The sequence below is a fragment of the Silurus meridionalis genome, chromosome 16, assembly GCF_014805685.1.
Source record: "Silurus meridionalis isolate SWU-2019-XX chromosome 16, ASM1480568v1, whole genome shotgun sequence".
Lineage (NCBI taxonomy): Eukaryota > Metazoa > Chordata > Actinopteri > Siluriformes > Siluridae > Silurus > Silurus meridionalis.
Genome location: NC_060899.1, coordinates 8,082,451 through 8,101,898, shown reverse-complemented (window position 1 = coordinate 8,101,898; position 19,448 = coordinate 8,082,451). Strand labels below are relative to the sequence as shown.

General features: G+C 36.9%; 1 protein-coding gene across 2 annotated transcripts; it reads left to right on the top strand.

The window, feature by feature from the left end:
• The first annotated feature begins 1,995 nt into the window (after positions 1-1,995).
• On the top strand, positions 1,996-18,952 carry LOC124399272. Of its 2 annotated transcripts, none has more exons than XM_046870107.1 (25): positions 1,996-2,109; positions 3,511-3,660; positions 4,599-4,744; positions 6,055-6,241; positions 6,345-7,822; positions 8,613-8,796; positions 9,018-9,107; positions 9,223-9,278; positions 9,399-9,455; positions 10,950-11,099; positions 11,185-11,292; positions 11,599-11,740; positions 11,853-12,200; positions 12,308-12,352; positions 12,443-12,522; positions 13,854-13,966; positions 14,484-14,667; positions 15,289-15,373; positions 15,603-15,748; positions 15,862-15,952; positions 16,532-16,680; positions 17,349-17,434; positions 18,176-18,245; positions 18,398-18,519; positions 18,611-18,952. In XM_046870107.1, the coding sequence occupies exons 2-25, from the start codon at positions 3,546-3,548 to the stop codon at positions 18,759-18,761; spliced, it is 4,383 nt and encodes a 1,460-aa protein (XP_046726063.1). In that variant the 5' UTR covers positions 1,996-2,109; positions 3,511-3,545; the 3' UTR covers positions 18,762-18,952. The 2 variants fall into 2 exon arrangements, with proteins under 2 accessions (XP_046726063.1, XP_046726062.1); XM_046870106.1 differs by lacking the exon at positions 1,996-2,109 and adding an exon at positions 2,156-2,747.
• The last annotated feature ends 496 nt before the right edge of the window (positions 18,953-19,448 follow it).

The following is a 19,448-nucleotide window of genomic DNA, read 5'->3' as shown; positions in this document are numbered from 1 at the left end:
CACAAAATGTGCTGAATGTTTACACTGACATTTCTTTATTTGGTGAAGGTGGTGCCGAAACCCATCCACGCATGGAACTGTTAAAGGAGCCGAGTTCTGAACGGCTACATCGACTAAACAAATTATAGCAAAGAGAATGTTTTTAGATATACCTACATATTATTCTTGGATGAAGAAAGGTGAGGTCTGCAGCACAAAACTGCACTGGATAGGTAATTCTGTGGACAAGGTAGTCAAAGTTCAGATTAAAATCATATGCAGTGTGAAGGTTTCACCAGGCCCAGATCATTCACAAAGGATAGTAATATAGGTGGAATGTTGGCTTATGTTACATAATACCTCATAGAGTCGATACCCCAAATGTAAAAATGATTTTCACCATATCTGTAGGCTAGAAATGTGTTTGACATGCCACAGTAGGAACCTGTGTTAATATCTGACCTCTTTATAGGTGTGTATTGTTGTTACACTTTAAAACAGAAAGAAACATGTCTACACATGTTTCACTGCCATAGCCTTTTTATTGATTTGCTGTACATATACTTACATATTTATCTGCACTTGTCAATTTGCCCAATTGTTACTATTTGCAAATCTGGGTGCGAGCTTCAATTAAAGTTTCGAACAAAACAAAATGGCAAAATAGTGATCTCAGTGATCTGACCTGATATGCTTTTCTGCTGTTGCAGAACATCCACCTTAGGTTTAATGCAGTCTAAGATGCTTTTCTGCTCTCCATAGTTGTGAAGTTTGCTTACTATAGATGTCCTGTTAGGTTAGACCAGTATGTTCATGTGTGTAGTTTCTAATAAATTGGACAATCCGTGAACAAATTTAAGAGTATTAAATATGTATTATTGTCATGTGATTGTTCCATGCGTATATCTGTGAGCAGATTAGCACACGTGTTTGGGTATTAAATTCTAGTTTCATATATATTCATATATAACGTATAATAATAATGACTAAATAAAAATGCTCTTGTATTATAGCTAGTCATGGATTAGCAAATCATAAAGGTTTAAATCAGATTCCCAGACTTTTCCCTAGAAAGGGCCAACTTGATTGAGGGTCATAGGCTGAAAGTAATTTTGCATTATCCAAAGCTGTATTATATAATGAAAGCTGCCATGGTTTCTCTTATGAGTCCTCTTAATGTTTTTATAATAATATTCGAAATAAATAAAATTTGAAATTGTACTTATAGTTAGATTTTTAGTTCAACAAAACGTACAATATCAACATAGAAACAATGCTATTTATAGTTGAAAAGACTTCAAATGCCTAATACAGTTTTACAAATTGGGCTCAAATTCACTTCTCTTAATTTTTTACTCTATTATACTCTACTTTTCATTTCAACTTACATTTTTTTTTGCAGTTTAAAAATAAAACTATGTTATTTCAAATTGTAAATTCTAAATAGAGACCATTATTCGTTTTCCCCTTCACATATACAGCATGGTGGCAAGTCACCAAGTGGTCTACCTTTGGGCCCTAGTTGGGTCCTAGTTTGAGCATCTGACTTTTCAGAATAAAAAGTAACCTGTCTTTATTTAGTGTTTACTAGTTAATTGTAGTTGTTCATTATTATTCAGCATGGTCTACTAAACTAGATTTAGATAAGGAACCAATCATTGGGTTTCACGTATACTGATGCCTTTGGTTTTTTTAAGATGTTTAATGGATTTACGATGTGGTTCTAAACTCTTACGTGAAAATTACATTCAAAAAGTCAATTTTGTGCAAAAATAGAAAAGCACACACTTTGTTGTTTTTGTCATGGCCTGGCCTAACCAGTATACGTACACATCCGACTTATACGTATTACAAGTCTGCATGAAATATAATGCAACTATATTATTACGATGTAATGATTAGAACTGCAAACGTCTATAATTCTATAAATGTCTAAAACTTTTATCGGTTCCGTTTTGGTGCAGTGTGCACGCCATTGTACGATTCGGCTTGTTTTAACGTAGCCTTCCGTTCAACGCTAGTTTTCCTATTCGCGGTGAATACTGACCAATCGAATTCCGCGCGCGCCCTGGGGGGAGGAGCCACGCTGAATCGTAACAATTAACGAGGTTCTCGAGGGGGCGCGTGCGGGTGAGTTGTGAAAACTTTCTTTTAAAATATATCTATATATTAAAAAAAAATAATAATAACATTTCGGTTATTTGCATGCAGTCGGTTCTTATATTTACTTGTTCCGGACAACTAGAGGCATTGCAACTTCGCAACTGAGTAACTTCGTGTTAAGTTTTTCGAGTAAAAACCCAATTCTACACAATTTCTGGTAGCTAAACCGGGAGGACATTTTAGAACTCGTTTGGTTGTGATCTTTTTCTTAGCATCAAATGAACCCTTACAAACAAACGGGACTTATTAAGCACCCAGTTATAATCAGTTTTGCCCCATTTATTCCGGAAGGATTTATGATCAAATGAGTTTGTTTTAGTTTCTTTGCCTGCTATTGTTTATAAGCATTCGAATGGCCTCATTTTCACTAGAATAACAACGGCGTAAATCAGTGTTTGTCTGTATTAGTTTTGCTTACCTACAGTTTTGATGTTTTAAATTTGATATAAACTCCCATTTTGTCTAGTCCTGCACTATTAGGATTATTTCCGAGCCAATGCGGGTTAAATTTCAATCCTAGTATTACTGCAGTGAACCTGATTGGGGAAAAACTAGTCCATTTTGGAACCGAAGAAAGAGAGAATTCATGGAAAGACACACACAAGGCATGTTAAACAAATGTTACTCCGTATTAAGAAATGTTTAAAACCGAATCATATGGCAACAGTAGGGTTTTATCACCATATCCGATACATTGCAAAACAATCTGTTTGATTATATTTATGCACTGTACATATGCTTACATATATATCACATGCTGTAAATATGCTACATATTTATCTGCACTATTTGCACGATTGCTATTTTTGCACTTCTGGTAGATGCATAACTGCATTTCGTTGCTGTGTACGTGTATAATGCAATGACAATAAAGTTGTATCTATCTTATGCATTTTAGTAAACTTGTGAACATGCCTTTGAAACACCAGAATAGAACACTAGTCTTATGTCAGGGCACCATCCATTAACACACTCGTTCTCATAGGTTTTGAAAATGAACCCTAAGCAAAACCATGCCTATACAAATATTAAACATTAAATAGATATGACTGAAATTACCATTGCTTAGCGTTCTCTCTGGTTTTTATTTTTTTTTATTTATTTTTTTTTTTTTTTACTGTACTGCAAATATGTTGTCCTTTCACTCAGATTTAAGCCAGAGTTCATAAAAATAACATTCAGCCTTTAACATTTTGCAGATTACATTATAAAAAAAAATATATATATATATATATATATATATATATATATATTTTACAGTTTGTTACATTGTCAGTGTCCTTGTTTTCTTTTTTGCTTAATGAGTAGTTTTTGTTCGAAGCCCACCTTAATATATTAACAATACATAATGCATTATGTCTGTTATAGGAAGTCACCTGGAAATTCCCTCAGGTTATGAAAAGATGGTGACGAGTGTGCCGTTCGATTCGGATGCCAAATCCGGTGAATCTGAGCTGCTGGCTTGGCTCAATCACACTTTGCAGTCTGGATTTAACACCGTGGAGCAAACATGCTCAGGTATTTAGCTTAAGGTTTCCACACACCCACACCATGTAATGCATATTACTTAGAGACAATTTAGGGATTTTGGGAAAAAAAAATGTAACAACGTAATTTAACAGTCAGTGATGTTCAGTTTTGGTTTGGTTGAATGTGGAACAAAACAAAAAATACTGTATGTGAAACAATATGTATTAAAACACTTTTTTTGCACATTACACTTTTACTAAAATAGTCTGATCCTTGGGATTCTCAAAAGCATTGGTTGATGTTTTTGAAATTCTAATATTAGCAAAAATCTATGGCAAAATAACTTATAATAATAATCATTATAATCATACTATCTTACAGTGGTCTTAGAATCTAAATACAATACATAGCTGAAAAGTTCCCTGACCATCATATATGTGCTTGTTGAACATCCTGTTATAGTCTCATTTATGTTGTAATTATAACCTCGAATCATCTGGGAAGGTATACTACAGTTTGGCTGTGTGTACTTGTTTACGCACAAGAGGATTTGTGTAGTCAGGTGCTCATATTGGAACAGATGGCCTTGGGTGTAATCGGTGTTCAAGAACATCTGAAAGGTGTTTTGTGCGGTTGAGGTCAGAGCTCTATTCAGGCATCTTTAATTTTTCTGTTTAAAACTTGGCAAACTAAATCTTAATGGACTTGGGCATATGGGATTTGATGGTCACACGTTTCCAAACATTTGGCATTATAGTGTATAAAAGTGCTAAGCCAATAACTGCTCATTATTTTACTGAATATGCAATAGAGATGACAAGATTTAAAGCACAGACACATGGTGGATCTGAAATGTCTTTTATAATTACTCCACACTTTCAATGTGGTATGTGTGGTAAACCTGCTGTCTGGTTATATGAGGTTATCTTTTTTTTTTTAATGATTGTCTTGTTCTTTGACTGAGATATGTGTGTTTATGTGTCCAGGTGCTGCCTATTGTCAGTTAATGGACCTGCTGTACCCTGGCTCCATTGACTTACAAAATGTAAAGTTTAAAGTAGAGGATGAAATGGATATGACTAACAACTACAAGCTGCTTGAACATGCCTTCTCTAAGAGTTCTTTGACTAAAGTAAGTTTTAGTAACATCTGATATCATATCGTCATGCAGTACCTGTCCTACGTGAAAAGACAGGACAAATGCAGGCTTTGTAGCTGTACCTAATATATTTTGGATCTCTTGCTATGATGATATTGGGGACAAAATAATATTGGGGCTGTAAATGCAGGACAGGAAAGAAGCATTTGTTTCAAGTAGTGGTCAGTTTTACTTTTTAACAACTTTATGTAAGTGAATTCTAACTAGTGAATTTGTACGCCAAACCTATAGCAAAAAAAAAAAATAATTTTACACGTTGCTTTATACAAATGATAACAAAAAAAAGTTGCCATTCCATTGCTTTTTTCCCTCCATGTAGGCCTTAATGATTTTTATCTTTATTGTACATACATTCATAAGTTTTGGAACACCTACATTTCTCCAGTTTATACTAAAACGTATGCAGTTAAAGGTCTGTATGCTCTGAAATGGAAATGAACGCAAAGAACAAATAAGCAACTGGCGATAGAAAGAATATTATGGAAAAATGTAATCTAAAATATTGACTCATAACTGGAGCCACTTTTTGCGGATAACAGCCAGACACCCTCGTGGGAAAGTTCTTTCCAACACTGCTGTAGATGTTCATTCCAAATCAGCTCAGTTTAAGGGTGGAGACTTCGCTGGCCATTCCAGTGGTAGTATTTTAGGGTAAGGGTGCCACTCACTCTGTGCTATTTGCCAATTCTGGATCCAGCATTAGAAACATTTTTAAGCCCCAGACCATCGCGAAAACATTCTTTCACCTATTCAGTGGCATACAGAAACACCCTGCATGATAACCCAAATATTTCAAATTTTCATTCATTGGTTCATAACAAATTCTTCCAGTAGTCCGTAATCTGCTGGAATCTTGCTTGTCAACAGTGATTGTTAATCTCTTTCAATGAGGTGGAAAGTGTTTATTATTTTTTTTTTTTTTGCACAGCAATGATTTAACAAAAAACTGTTGTGACCCCATTGTGTATGTAAGGAAATCATGTTTGTATGCAATGCTCATCGATATTAGACAGTAAAAGAAGAAAAAATAAAAAGGTATATATAAATCCAAACCTTTATTCAGATCACAGTTTATCACCGGTTTAGTCAATATATTTTAATTATTTTTGCTGTTATCAGGCTGGATTTTCCACAGAACAAGTGTTTTTTGTCATCATTCTTTTTATTTGCAGTATTTCTGTGTTTATTTCATAGAAACTGGTTCATATTCATACTGTCATATAAAAAGCCATTTTTCTTTTCTGCACAGTTTTATTGACATGCCAAATCCATTTTTCCTATAGACACTGGATATTGAAAAGTTGGTCAATGATGTTAAATCAGAGGTGCTGAATCTACTGAGGTGGTTCAAAGTGTTTTTTGAACACAGTTTTGCGGGATATACCTACAACCCTGTAAAGGCTCGAGGTGGACGGATTCTGGAACCCTATCTCCCGAAGAAACCAAGGGCACTAGTGCGGCTGGATTTTTGTGAGATTTTGCATTTTCTATCTATTTTCCATTGGCATTATACAAAATCTCAGATTACATAAAACATCTGTTCATTTCTCATGCTTATTTTTTTTTATTGCAGCAACGGTTCCTAAAAGGATTAGTGAAAATGCTGACACAAAAGTGAAGGGAAGAGATTCAGAGTCTTTTGACTTCAGCCAGGCTGTGCTGTCTTTTATCAGGAAATACTGTCCCTCTGTCTCAGCCAGCATGGACTCGTCTATCAGTTGTAGCAAAGCCAAACATGTTCTGGGACAGAAATACAGAAAAAACATTGCAGCATTCTGTAACCAGACCCCTTACTGCCTGTATATGTTCCATGAAGGAGAGAACGTCTATGTGGTCTTGATTGGCTATTTTGACCAGACTGTTGGAGAAGCCAAAGTGAGGTTGCTTGATTTTATTCAGGAGACACATGCAAACTTATTAAACAGTGCTGTGAAGACTCTTCAAACGTTGAATATTCCTCTGGCTAACCTTATAGCATTCTATTCTAATGCACCCAATCTTGCAGAGCTGATTTCAGGTCTGAAAGCTTTTAATCCTGGCACTGTTTCTCTTTGTAGCCTTACTGGAATGGCTGAGCAAGCATGTCACAGTGGCATTATGGCAATGGAGCAGTCTTCACAGATCCAAGAACTGATCACAGAAGTCCACCAGCACTTCCTGTCTCTACCTGACTTTTTGAAGGAACAGCTTAATAATATGGGAGACTTCCGGTTCACTCCTTATTTGACATCTGATTGTCTCATGCTCAGAACAACACTTTACAAAATGGCCATAGCATGGTCAGACTTAGTGCATTACTTTAATTCTGAAAGTGACAGCAGCAGTTCAAATGGGCAAATTTGTTGCCTCCTCAATAATAAGACGTTAAGACTGACATTCCATTTTCTGAGCCATGCCCTGAAGCCTCTATGCAAATTTCAGGAGAGCTTGGACTCTGGTAAAGATGTGAGAACATTGTTCCAAGATGCCTTTAGTTTAATTTATAATTACATATCCAGCTTCCTCACTCCCAAAGCTGTGGAACGCTACTTAAGGAAAGGTAACTTGGGCTCACCAATGAAGAACATTGTGGAACATCTACCAAGAGACAAGCTGGATGTTGGTGAAGAGGTAGTGGAATATCTTCGTCAAAATGATTCAGAATTAACTGGCTCAGTAGATCTCTTTTACAAGAGTGTCCTTTCGTTCTACATGGCAGTCAGTTCCAGTATTGTTGAGAGTTTACCTATTCCTGATAATGCTCTGAGAAATATTGCTGCCCTCTTAAACCCAGAAGGCAAGATGGAAATCACTGGAAAGGCCGTAACCGATTTGGGTGTCCAATTTGGTATTTGTTCGTTTGGAGAAGGCACCAGCTTGTTAACCGATGATTTTCTTGAATATCAGTTTGCTGAGCAGGAAGATGAACTTGTCAGTCCTGCTGTTCAGTCACTGGAACAGTACTGGATGACAGAGCTGAGGATTTTGGGAAAGACATCTCTCTTTCGAAAGCTGATCCTTAGCTTGTTGGCCTTGCCCAAGACCCTGAGAATGGAAGACATTTTTGCACAAGTGAGTAACTAGTGAAAGACAAAAGCATTACTTCATCTTAGTTCATTCTGTTGCTTTCAATATTTGAAAGAAAGGCATGAAACCATAGTACCAAATTCAAACTAGATACACATGCTCTGTTTTATTTCATTTATTAATTGCTGAATGCTTAAATTCAGGTTCCATTGTCAGTAGATTTGTGCACCTATCATTTCAACTTCAGTAAGGTACACTATATGGACAAAATTATTGCGACACCTGACTTTCCCAGCTGTATGTGGTTTTTTCCCAAATTTTTACCGCAAAGCTGAAGGCATGCAATTGTCTTTGGATGAAGTAGCATGATATTTTCTCATCACTTGAACTAGGAGACCAAAAACTGTTCCAACATGATAATGCCCCTGTGCACAAAGCAAACTCGATAAAGAGATGCATTGCATGGGTTTGCGAGGAAGATCGCTTACTATAGAGCTCTGACCTCAACCCTATTGAACACCTTTGGACTAAACTGGAACACTGACTGCACCCCAATCCTTTTTACCTCACCTACATTAGTACCTGACTATACTAACACCCCTGTGTCTGAATGAGCACAAATCTCCACAAGCACACTCCAGAATTTAGTGGAACATCTTCCAGGACAGTGGAGGGAATTTTAAGAGCAAATTGGGAATAAATGTAGAATTCGATGCTCAAAAAGCAAATACCATACTTATAACCAGGTGTCCACAAACCTTTGCCAGTACAGTGTGTATCTGGTCTTCAAAACTAAAGGGTATTACCTGTGTCTGTATGTTATTGCTGATTTCAGGTGTTTGAGAGTGTTGATCACTGCATTAATGGCAGCGTGGAAGAGAGAATAATGGAAATCTCTTTCGGCAAAGACATGGTGCGCGACGAAGATGATTATGATGATGATATCACAGACAACAGTTCCTACATAAGTGCCCCATCACAACCCCTCAGTCCAGAGACTCTGAGTAGTTCAACATGGGGTAATTATTGCTTCCTTAAATGAATGGCTGGAGGTCGTGTGATAATGGCTTAGACCAGGATTAAGCAGTTACTGAAGATAAATGACTGAAACGCACACCTGCATCATTTCAGCATAACGCTTTTGTGCTACTTTCATCAAAAACATCAAAAAATAAAAAAATAAATTAGCCTAATTTCTTTGTACCGATCACCTGAAACTCAGACCCGTTTTGATTCTCAGATGTCATTGATCTGACTGAAGAGGACGAGATATTTATGGAGACAAATGCCAGTGCCTCTGCTCCAGACAAGAAGAGAATGGAAATCCCAGGTTAATAAACTGATTATTTTCAGAATAATTTCTCAGTGATGCATATGCATGTTATGTTATATGCAGGTGGTAACACATTTTGTTTGTTTAATTTGTCCATTTTCCGAATCAACAGTTATAGATGAGGACACAGATGATGATATCATATGGAGTGATGTGTTATATCCAGAGGTAACAATTTTTATACTCTTCTCTACAGTGTTAAATACACTGTTAAATACATAGTGTTAACTGTGCATATTAATGTCATGCAAATTCAAATTTTCATATATTTATTTTTTTTCTTCCCAGAAAATAAAAGACCATGTTTCCTCAACACCTAATAAAGAAAAAGAGTATGCATGCCAGGTAAACTCCTAAAATCCAATTATTGTCAGCCATTGCTTTAGGTTAAGAAGTCTGAAACGTTGAAATTACTTAAGAAATGTAATCTTATTTCAAGTCACTGTATTCATTGCAATTTAATGTAATTTTACAAACCACAAACAAATAAAGCACAAAAACCCAGGTATATGTTTAGTGGAAACAAGCTTAAAATCTCTACAGGCATATAGATGGTCCCCGGGTTACGATGGTTCGACTTAGGATTTTTCGATCTTACAATGACTAGAGTGATGCTGTAAAAATCAAAAAGATTTGTTGGACACGCAGCTGGGATGAGCGCATCTCTCGCCCTGTAGGATGCCCAACTCTCGCTAGTGGTCGACAGAGTTAACTTGTCTCAGTGTGTTTTCTTTGTTTCAAGCAGTTTCAAACAGCAATATTAGTGATAAAAGCATGTCTTCCAAGCGCCAAGTATGTCTCCTGCTGGTAGTGAAAAAAAAGAAGAGGAAAGCCTTCAGTAGAGCAGACAATGAAAATTAAAATCTCACTGTCACAGTCATAGCACCATCTTTGACTTACGATATTTTTTACTTACAATGGGGTCGTTGTAACTTTTCCATCGTAAGTAGAAGACTACCTGTATATATCAGAACTAATATTTACTAATATATATTTACTTTATAATGTCTGTTAGTAATTATTTTGATTACAGTGTCATTGCTGTCAGTCTATAAAATGTCATTTATAACTGTGACTGTTTTTTTTGTATAAATTGAATATATATTTGTGTGTGTGTGTGTGTGTGTGTGTGTGCGTGATCTTGATTTGAAGTGAATTGCTTCCTTGATAAAAGGCAGATGACAATTAGGTTAATTGTATGATTTCTCTTGGTCTCAGTAGTTGGTTTTAAAAGCCTGCAATTTTGAGGTAGAGGTAATTTAGTGTCAGCATCTATTTATATACACTGTATACCTTTACAACTCTTCCAAAGAGGGTTGTGTGTAGAATACGAGTGCTCTTTTACTACCAAGCAGACCATTGAAGAACTCTGTTAAAAAAAAAAATGTTAATTCAAGTTTATTTCTATAGCGCTTTTCACAACATACATTGTCTCAAAGCAGCTTTACAGAAATTAACAGTCAAGGTGAACGGTGTGCATTTATCCCTGATGAGCAAGCCGTGGCAAAAATGTAGTGAGTAGTGGTGAAAATGGTGCCAAACAGTACCTTTTCCTGGCCCTGGTTGGAAAGATACCATTGTCTTATGTAGCCAAAAGGTGCATGCAAGTTTGCCACCCAACTAGTTGCTGGTACCATTTTTGATCATGTCGACAATTCTATATAAAGCACTTTTATAAAAGAGTTCCTCAAGGCTTTATTTGGTACTTAAATCTCAAAGGGACATTATTTGTTGTATGGTTGTACAAAGACTACCTAAGGTGTCCTTAAAGGAACAAACCCAAGATTGTACTCCCTAAAACTTTTTGCTGTTTTGTCTTTGCCTTTGTCTGCTGCATAGGATGGAAAGACTTTTGCACCAGGAGAGATGGTATGGGGACGGGTGTGGGGTTCTGCACTGTCTCCTGGCCTGGTGCTCAGATGGACTGATAGGAAACCCAGAAAGTACCTTAGAAAGGTGGTGTGGTTTGGTGACGGCATGGTCACTAAGGTAAAATTGCAAATAGTCCAACTAACTCTATGCCAAGTGTTTATGCTTTTCAGGAATTACACTCTTTTCTTTTCCATGACTGCAGGTTAATGCAGATGGTCTACAGCCATACACTGCATTTGCACAGTGTTTCTGCTCTAATTCTTTTGCCAAGGTGACAACATACAAGGATGCCATCTTTCATTCTTTGCAGGTCAGTTTCCGCAATGGCCTATATGCAGCACACACCATTTTTATTGTATATATGCTCATGCTGATGTACCCTGGGCCCACTAGTAGGGACTTTAGTGGGCCTAGAGCAGCACACTCTCAGGCTCAGGAGCTACAGAAGAGCACTTTCACTAGTATGTGAAACCAAGAAGCACAGTGAGGCACAACAGAAGTGTCACTCTATACTTTTGGTAGTTAAGTTGGCTATAGTTGGTCGTTAAATGAAATGTCAAGAGAAAGAATGTAATTTTTTTCTTGTGTGATTCATCTTGTTCTCGTGTGCCTGCAGACTGCTGCTGAGCGTGCTGAAAAAGTATTTTCTATAAACTCTGACTCTAAGGATGACCTGCTTAGGCAAATGATGGACTGGGCCTTCGGAGGCTTTACACCATCTGGACCAAATGGACTCAGACCACGATCAAAAGAAGATGGTATATACGTTCGTTTAAAACCGACTTCCTGAAGTTGAATTATGGGAGACCATCAAGATGGTTAAAAGATGGTCACAAACTGATCTGTTGTATCCATTGTGCTTATTTTCAGAATTCCCCAAAAAGTTCAACTGGAGGTTCCCAAAAACGAATGAACTGATTGTCAGTGAGAGGCAGAAAGATCAAGAAAAACGTAATATATACAACTTAAAAGAAGTGTCTGTGTGCTTGAAGAGACTCTCTCTGGACCTGCATAATGGCCATTTTCACCTAAAAGATGGAAACTTGAATGACTATCTTTTATGTCCAAAACCAAAACAGTCCTCCTTACAGAATGAAGAGAGCTTCTCTTTTTCGACTAGACGACCCACTCCAAAAAAACAGAAATGCTTTTCCAAAAATAAAGATCAAAACAATGATCGTAGCTCAGATGTTCATGGAAAGCAAGACAACAACAGGTGTATGTATACCTTTCCTTTTGTGTAAAAATTTTCACCAAGTGATTGTCATTTTAGTTTGTAAAAATGACCTTTTCCTCTTTTTTTTTTTTTTATTTTATTTTTATAGATCAAATGGTGCATGACGTTTTGGTCAAAGGGAAGAATATTGAAGGTGGGAAATAATTGTTGAAAAATAATTCTCGTATAATTATTGTAATCATGGTTTGTTATTGTAACTTAATTCTTCTTTTGCAATTTTAAGATTTCTGCTTATCGTGTGGAAATTCATGCATCGAGATCTTCCATCCATTGTTTGAAGGGAGTCTATGCTTGAAATGCAAGGTAGTGTTGTAAACTGGTATTAGCAGATCTTACTTATACAAACAACCAGCCTCAGATGAGGCAACAGAAAAGGCAACAGATTTTACTACTGACCATGTGCTATTTCTTCTTCTTCTTCTTTCGGCTTCTCCTATTAGGGGTTGCCACAGCGGATCATCTGTCTCCGTACCCCCCTGTCCTCTACATCTGCCTCTTTCAACCCAACTTACCTGCATGTCTTCCCTCCCCACATCCATAAACCTCCTCCTTGGCCTTCCTCTTTTCCTCCTTCCTGGTGGCTCCATCTTCAGCATTCTCTTACCGATATACCCCATGTCCCTCCTGCACATGTCCAAACCATCTCAATCTCACCATCCTCACCTTGTCTCCAAAACGTCCTACATGCGCTGTCCCTTTAATAAACTAATTTCTAATCCTGTCTATCCTCTTTACTCCCAACGAAAACCTCAACATCTTCAGCTCTGCTACCTCCAGCTCCACCCCCTGTCTTTTACTCAATGCCACTGTCTCTAATCCATACAACATTGCAGGTCTCACCACAGTCCTATAATCTTTTCCTTTCACTCTTGCAGATACTCTTCTATCACAAATCACTCCTGTCACTCTTCTCCACCCACTCCACCCTGCCTGCACTCTTTTCTTTACTTCTCTAACACACTCTCCATTGCTTTGCAATGTTGATCCCAGGTACCTAAACTTATCCAGCTTCTCCACCTCTTCTCCCTTTAACCTCACTACTCCACTGCCCTCCCTCTCATTCACACACATGCACTCTGTCTTAGTCCTACAGACTTTCATTCCCCTTCTCTCTAGCACATATCTCCACTTCTTTTGACTCTTCTCAACCAGCTCTCTACTCTCACCACAAATAACAATATCGTCTGACCTCGTCCATCAATCTGTCAATCACCACTGCAAACAGAAAAGGGCTCAGAGCCGATCCTTGATGCAGTCCAATCTTTACCTTAAACTAGTCTGTCATTAATACTGCACACATCTGCTGTCACACTGTCCTCATACATGTCCTGCACCACCCTCACATACAGCTGACTTCCTTGTACAATACCACAACTTCTCTCTTGGCACTCTGTCGTACGCTTTCTTTAAATCCACAAACACACAATGCAACTACTTCTGACCTTTTCTATTTGTCTCCATAAACATTCTCAAAGCAAATAATGTGTCTGTGGTGCTCTTCCTCAGACATGTGCTATTTAATAACCATACAACTGAAGTGTCTATATTGATAGTAGGGTTACATATTTTGATTGATTTAAGGTATCCTTCTCGTAATTTACATTTACACATATTTACACCTCTGTGTTGTGTAGGATAATTTAACAGAGACTTTGTATCGGTATGATGATGATGGATATCAGTCATACTGCACTGTCTGCTGTGCTGGTCTGGAAGTAATTCTGTGTGGACATGACAGCTGCTGTCGGTAAGTAAGTAAAAGTTGAAAAATTAAGTCAATAATAAAGCAGCATCATCATGGTTGCAGCAAAAGAGTTTATGCAATAACTGCCCAGTCCTTCCTGATTCAACTATAACCAAGGTGCTGCATGAAACATTGTGTTGTTATGCATCTGTTTACGGTGACGTAGACTAAAGCCTGAATTATATGTTGCTTTAAAGGTGTAGGAGATTGAATTTTCACTGTATACCTTGCACACTCCTGAAATGTGCAGCGTTGGTCATGAAATAATTCTGTTTAGCCGGCCAAAAGAATTGTGCAGATACTTGACCCTCACATGAGTTGTTCGAGGAAAAACAGAAAGTTTTGCCCCATTATTGGAAATTTGCAACTTATACCCTGATGAATACACTGCTACATATGGCTGGAGCTATGGGAGCATAATAACTGTAGAATGCTCACAAGTTCTTAAAAGTTTTAATTGGCAATTCTTTTATTTAGGTTATTTTATTTTATTTGTACTTGTTTTGTCTCCTGCGTCTAGGTCTTTTTGTAAGGACTGTTTGGAGGTCCTGATTGGTAAAGGCACATTTAATCAACTAAAAGACTTGGACCCATGGATCTGCTACTTATGCGCACCAGAGAAAAGCTCCGGGGCTTTGAGACCCAGACATGACTGGAGTATCCGTGTCCAGGAATTCTTTGTGAATAACAGTGCCATGGAATTTGTACGTGCTTTCTTATTGTTTTCCAGATCATTTTTATAATGAAAGTATATCAGCAGTACTGCTTCGATCATATAAAAGAAGATTCATATAATCATATAAAACAAATTCACAAGAAGCAATGTCATACGTTTGTCATAGATTGTAGTTTAAAAAATGTTTTTACTTGCACACATAAAATACACAAAAATTATAAAATATACACAAATCTTTTATATTTAGCTTGTTATTCCACTTGGACCATTTACACAATTTGGCAGAATCCAGATTCGTGTCCTAGTCGCTGCCTAGGGTATAATAAATACATGGCTATTCTGTGACCTAAGAACATCAGGCTCAATACTTTTTTTTTTTTTATGATAGATCGATAAATACAAACTATTTCAGGTGTAGAAATAAAAGGAAATCTAAATCCATAAAGAAAAGAGTTATATCTGCATTGTGGTATTCTAAAGCTTTGTGAATTTTGGGGGAAAAATGGTTCTCTTGCCGTGGTGTTCACTTTCAAGAAGCCATTCACAGTGTAGTATTGGGTGTCACAGGTTTCTAGAGAAGTGTTGACGCTGTTGAACTTTGAAAGAAAAACAACCTCCTTAATACCATCGATTCTGTCCTTACTCCCAGGAGCCGCATCGTGTATACCCATCGATCCCTGCCAACCTGCGACGTCCAATCAGAGTCCTTTCCTTATTTGATGGAATAGGTACAGGTAAGTCGCTAAAGGTGTTTTTAGATTAGAAGCATGTAAGATTTTCCACCAGAGGGAGCTGTAGGCACTAAAGTAAGGAGAATTTTTACACTGGGGATGTCTGTCTGCATTACATTTGGGACTTTTCACGTGTATTAGGACCAACAGCATGTAGGTTTAGTACTGCTTATTGTCTTCAACTGTGTGTCCTTCATATGTGACATGTTAAATTTGTGTGTGTACATTGTAGGATACCTGGTACTGAAGGATCTGGGCTTTAAAGTGGAAAAATATGTTGCATCAGAAATCGATGATGAGTCCATCACGGTATCAACGGTGAACCACAATGGAAAAATCATCCAAGTGGACGATGTCCGTGTAATTACAAAGGCTCATGTATGTATACACTTTTATTTTCCACTATGTTTTCAATCAGTCCGTTTCGGTATCAGAAAAACAACCCCAATAGTCTATTTCAGACTGTCACTCTTTTATATTGTGTATTTCAGATTGAGAAATGGGGTCCATTTGACCTTCTTATTGGTGGCAGCCCATGCAACGACTTGTCAATAGTAAATCCTGCCAGGAAAGGCTTGTTTGGTATGGCATTCTGCTTTGTTACTCTGATTATAACTACTTGAGCATTAATGTATTCATTTAAATGTACAGTGGAACCTCGATACTCGCGACCTTGACACTCGTGACCTCGAAAGTCTGCGACTTTACATTTGGAACCAGACTAAAGAGTAACTCGAAAAAAATCTGATAGTTCGCTAGAAGGCTTTCAAAACTGTTTCTACTAATAAATTACAAACTGTTTTAAAAAAAAAACTGTATTATTGTATTATTCGTTTAAAGTAGTAAATAAAACATTTGACAAGTAATTCACAATTTGAGTGTACAGTACATGTACAATTCCTCTTAAAAAGGAACCATCAAAAGGAGAGAGTCAAAACCTCGCCATTTTTTGTTACTCGTGAGGGATCATAGAACGTAAATCCTCCCCACCACGCGAGTATTGAGGTTGCACTGTATTGTTTAAAAAAAGGTTTGCAAAGGTTTTCTATGGTAGAATTACAGTATTATTTCAGAAAACTCTTGCAGAAGGCTTTATTCATTTATTTTTTTGTTTAAATGAGCTTCATAGTCTTTTCTCTTATGGCAAAACTCTGATTGCAGAGGGCACAGGACGACTCTTTTTTGAATACTACCGGCTGCTGAACATTATGAAGCCCAAGGATGACGATCCTCGACCATTCTTCTGGCTTTTTGAAAACGTTGTATTCATGAACACCAAGGACAAAGTTGATATATGTCGTTTCCTTGAAGTAAGATTTTGCCGAATGATGTGCTATTGCAATGTGTTTAGTGTTGCCCTGCATATTACTGCCACGTTCAGATTGGTGCTAAAAGTTCTTTTTAAAATCCCTTCCCAAACCTGCTGACCTACCTTTACTAAGGAACCAGAAGCCAAAGTGGTAAGGTTTAATTCTGCTGGTGTAAATGTTTTATGAATGCATTTTAACAGCATTTGGCTGATTTGTTCCACTCCACATGGAATACACATGGTGAGTTCATGGTTACTTTTCACAAGTGTTTCCTACATAAAAACTGCATATTATAGCATTATATACTGTGCTCTTATTTTTTAATGACTGTACCTGAGAGCAACCACGACTTTGAACTTCTGAAGTAAACCACTATATATTTTGAGCAATGTGGCAAGAGTGCATTAGGAGTTCATTTAGCTATAAGACATTGGTAATTTTAGCTATGAGGCAATAAGAAGAGTTTGTAGGGGTCCTTTTTTTTTTTTTTTTTTTTTTTTTTTTTGTGTTCTCACATTTCTCAGTAATCTGAAATCAAGGTACTACCTAGGGTGGCTACTGCTAAAAGTTTTTGTGCATTATTTGCCCCATTATTCTCTTTTGTACCTTGCATTTAATGTCATTGAGGAAATTTCTTTTAATTTTTGTGTGTGTGGTTCTCTTCACAGTGTAACCCAGTCCTTGTGGATGCTGTTAAAGTGAGCCCAGCCCACAGAGCACGCTATTTCTGGGGGAATCTCCCGGGCATGAACAGGTATACATTTTCTCCACTACACAACTGGTTTGCTGGTATCTATTATTTTAGTAATCGAGTACTCTAATGATTATTCCATTGATTGATCGAGTAATCGATTAGAATTACTTTTTCTTTATTAAAGAGCAATACTAAATAAGAGAGGGAAAAAAAGACTGGTGTTCTTAAAACGAACATCGTTTGTTTTTATTTTTTTTTATTTTTATTTTTTATTGCTAAAATTGCATACAGGAATATCAGTGTAAACTAAACCTATTCAGTGCATTTAATTGCTTTATAAATAATAATATTAATAATTTAATAATAATAAATAACTGTAACATTTTTGAAAAAACACTTTATGTATCAGAAAAAGTAGAGAATTCAGTAGTAGAATGGTGTTCAGGACCCAGACACCTTCATAGCATTATGATATTTATGAGCATGTTATGGAAACACTCCAGTGTTTTTAAAACTAGACATTATTTATTGTATCTGTAGCATAATAGAGAGAACCACGAGTCAGAAATCTTGAACGCTTTCCTGTACTGAAAAAAGAACAGAAATCCCACATACAATAGCTGGCCTTTTAACTTTTATTTTATTTTATTTATTAAATCTTTTGTGTGTGTGTGTGTACAGATGAATGTTGTTAGTTACACACACACCGCAATAGTGCAGCTGGATCGTCAAACACTGGTATATTCCTTTAACTCAGTAAAAGGAGTATGTTTTGTTAACTGTTGTCTTATTCTTATCCAGACCAATCGTAGCATCACAGAAGGACAAACTAAACCTCCAGGAATGCCTCGAAACTGGCCGCACTGCTAAGGTTCACTTTTAACATTTTTTTTTTTTTTTTTTTTTATATAAAGTATGACGTTTTTGGGTTAATACAGCAAAAAGCGGATATGTGATATCTCTAATGTTGTTTGCTAAAGCTCGACTAACTTGCGTTTTTTCCATGTGTGCAATTATTTGTAGTACGTCAAAGTGAGGACCATCACCACACGCTCAAACTCCACCAAGCAGGGAAACAATGACCAGCATTTCCCTGTCTCCATGAACGGAAAGGATGATGGTTTATGGATCACAGAACTAGAAAAGTTTGTCGCTTTTTGTATTCCAACGTATGTTGTACTATATGTAATTCTTAATATTAAACCCATCTCTTCTCCTCCTTCTTGTACTTGTCAGGATTTTTGGATTTCCAAAGCATTACACAGATGTGAAGAACATGGGGCGCCTGCAGAGACAGAAGGTGTTGGGTAAATCTTGGAGTGTCCCCGTAATCAGGCATCTCTTTGCTCCACTGAAGGATTACTTTGCCTGTGACCCCCTAAAATGAGGATTATTTTTAAATGACCTTTTTCTACCTCTTAAAACTTATCCTCACAACTCTTTCAAGTAACGTTGCTTGGTTTATTGCTTTAAGTTTTTTTTTTTATACTTTAATTGTGCTGACTGTATGGTAAATTAATGCTTGTTATAGACATTTCAGTTGTATCTGCTGTAACAGTTATTAAAATATTTACTGTATTCTCATTGCCAGACCGGCTTTTCTATATTCATATACACACTCGGTCATAAGATGTTTTTATTATATTACAGTTGGGTATTTGCACTTATTATAGGTACATGATTGCACAATAGAGTGAAATGATGCAAAACTCCTTCCCAATGGGTTTAATGTACGAGGTCATAAGCTGTTTTACTTTAAGCACAGCACGATGCCACCGTAGGCCTTCATCACTTATCATTGATCAGTAAACACAAGTCAGCTGTCTTTTTTTTTCCTTTCTCCCATTCCATAGCAAACTTATGAAACATACTTTAGTGATACTTTCAATCTTCAACACAAGTAAAACATGCATGATGTCCAAAGTGATGTGCTTGTTCAACATATGCATTAAGTTCCCCCTTTTTCTTGTATAACAAGCTGCTTCTCTGGGAAAGCCTTCCGCAAGATTTCCTTTTGTGTATGTGATTATGGGGTTTTGTTCATTCAACTACAGTCAGCGATTTGCACTTCTTT

What these genes read in the sequence shown, in the direction of transcription:
- LOC124399272 (XM_046870106.1), top strand. An exon ending in CTAAGAGTTCTTTGACTAAA is followed by an intron (nt 4,745 to 6,054) that starts GTAAGTTTTAGT and finishes TTTTTCCTATAG; the next exon opens with ACACTGGATATTGAAAAGTT. An exon ending in GGACATGACAGCTGCTGTCG is followed by an intron (nt 13,967 to 14,483) that starts GTAAGTAAGTAA and finishes TCCTGCGTCTAG; the next exon opens with GTCTTTTTGTAAGGACTGTT.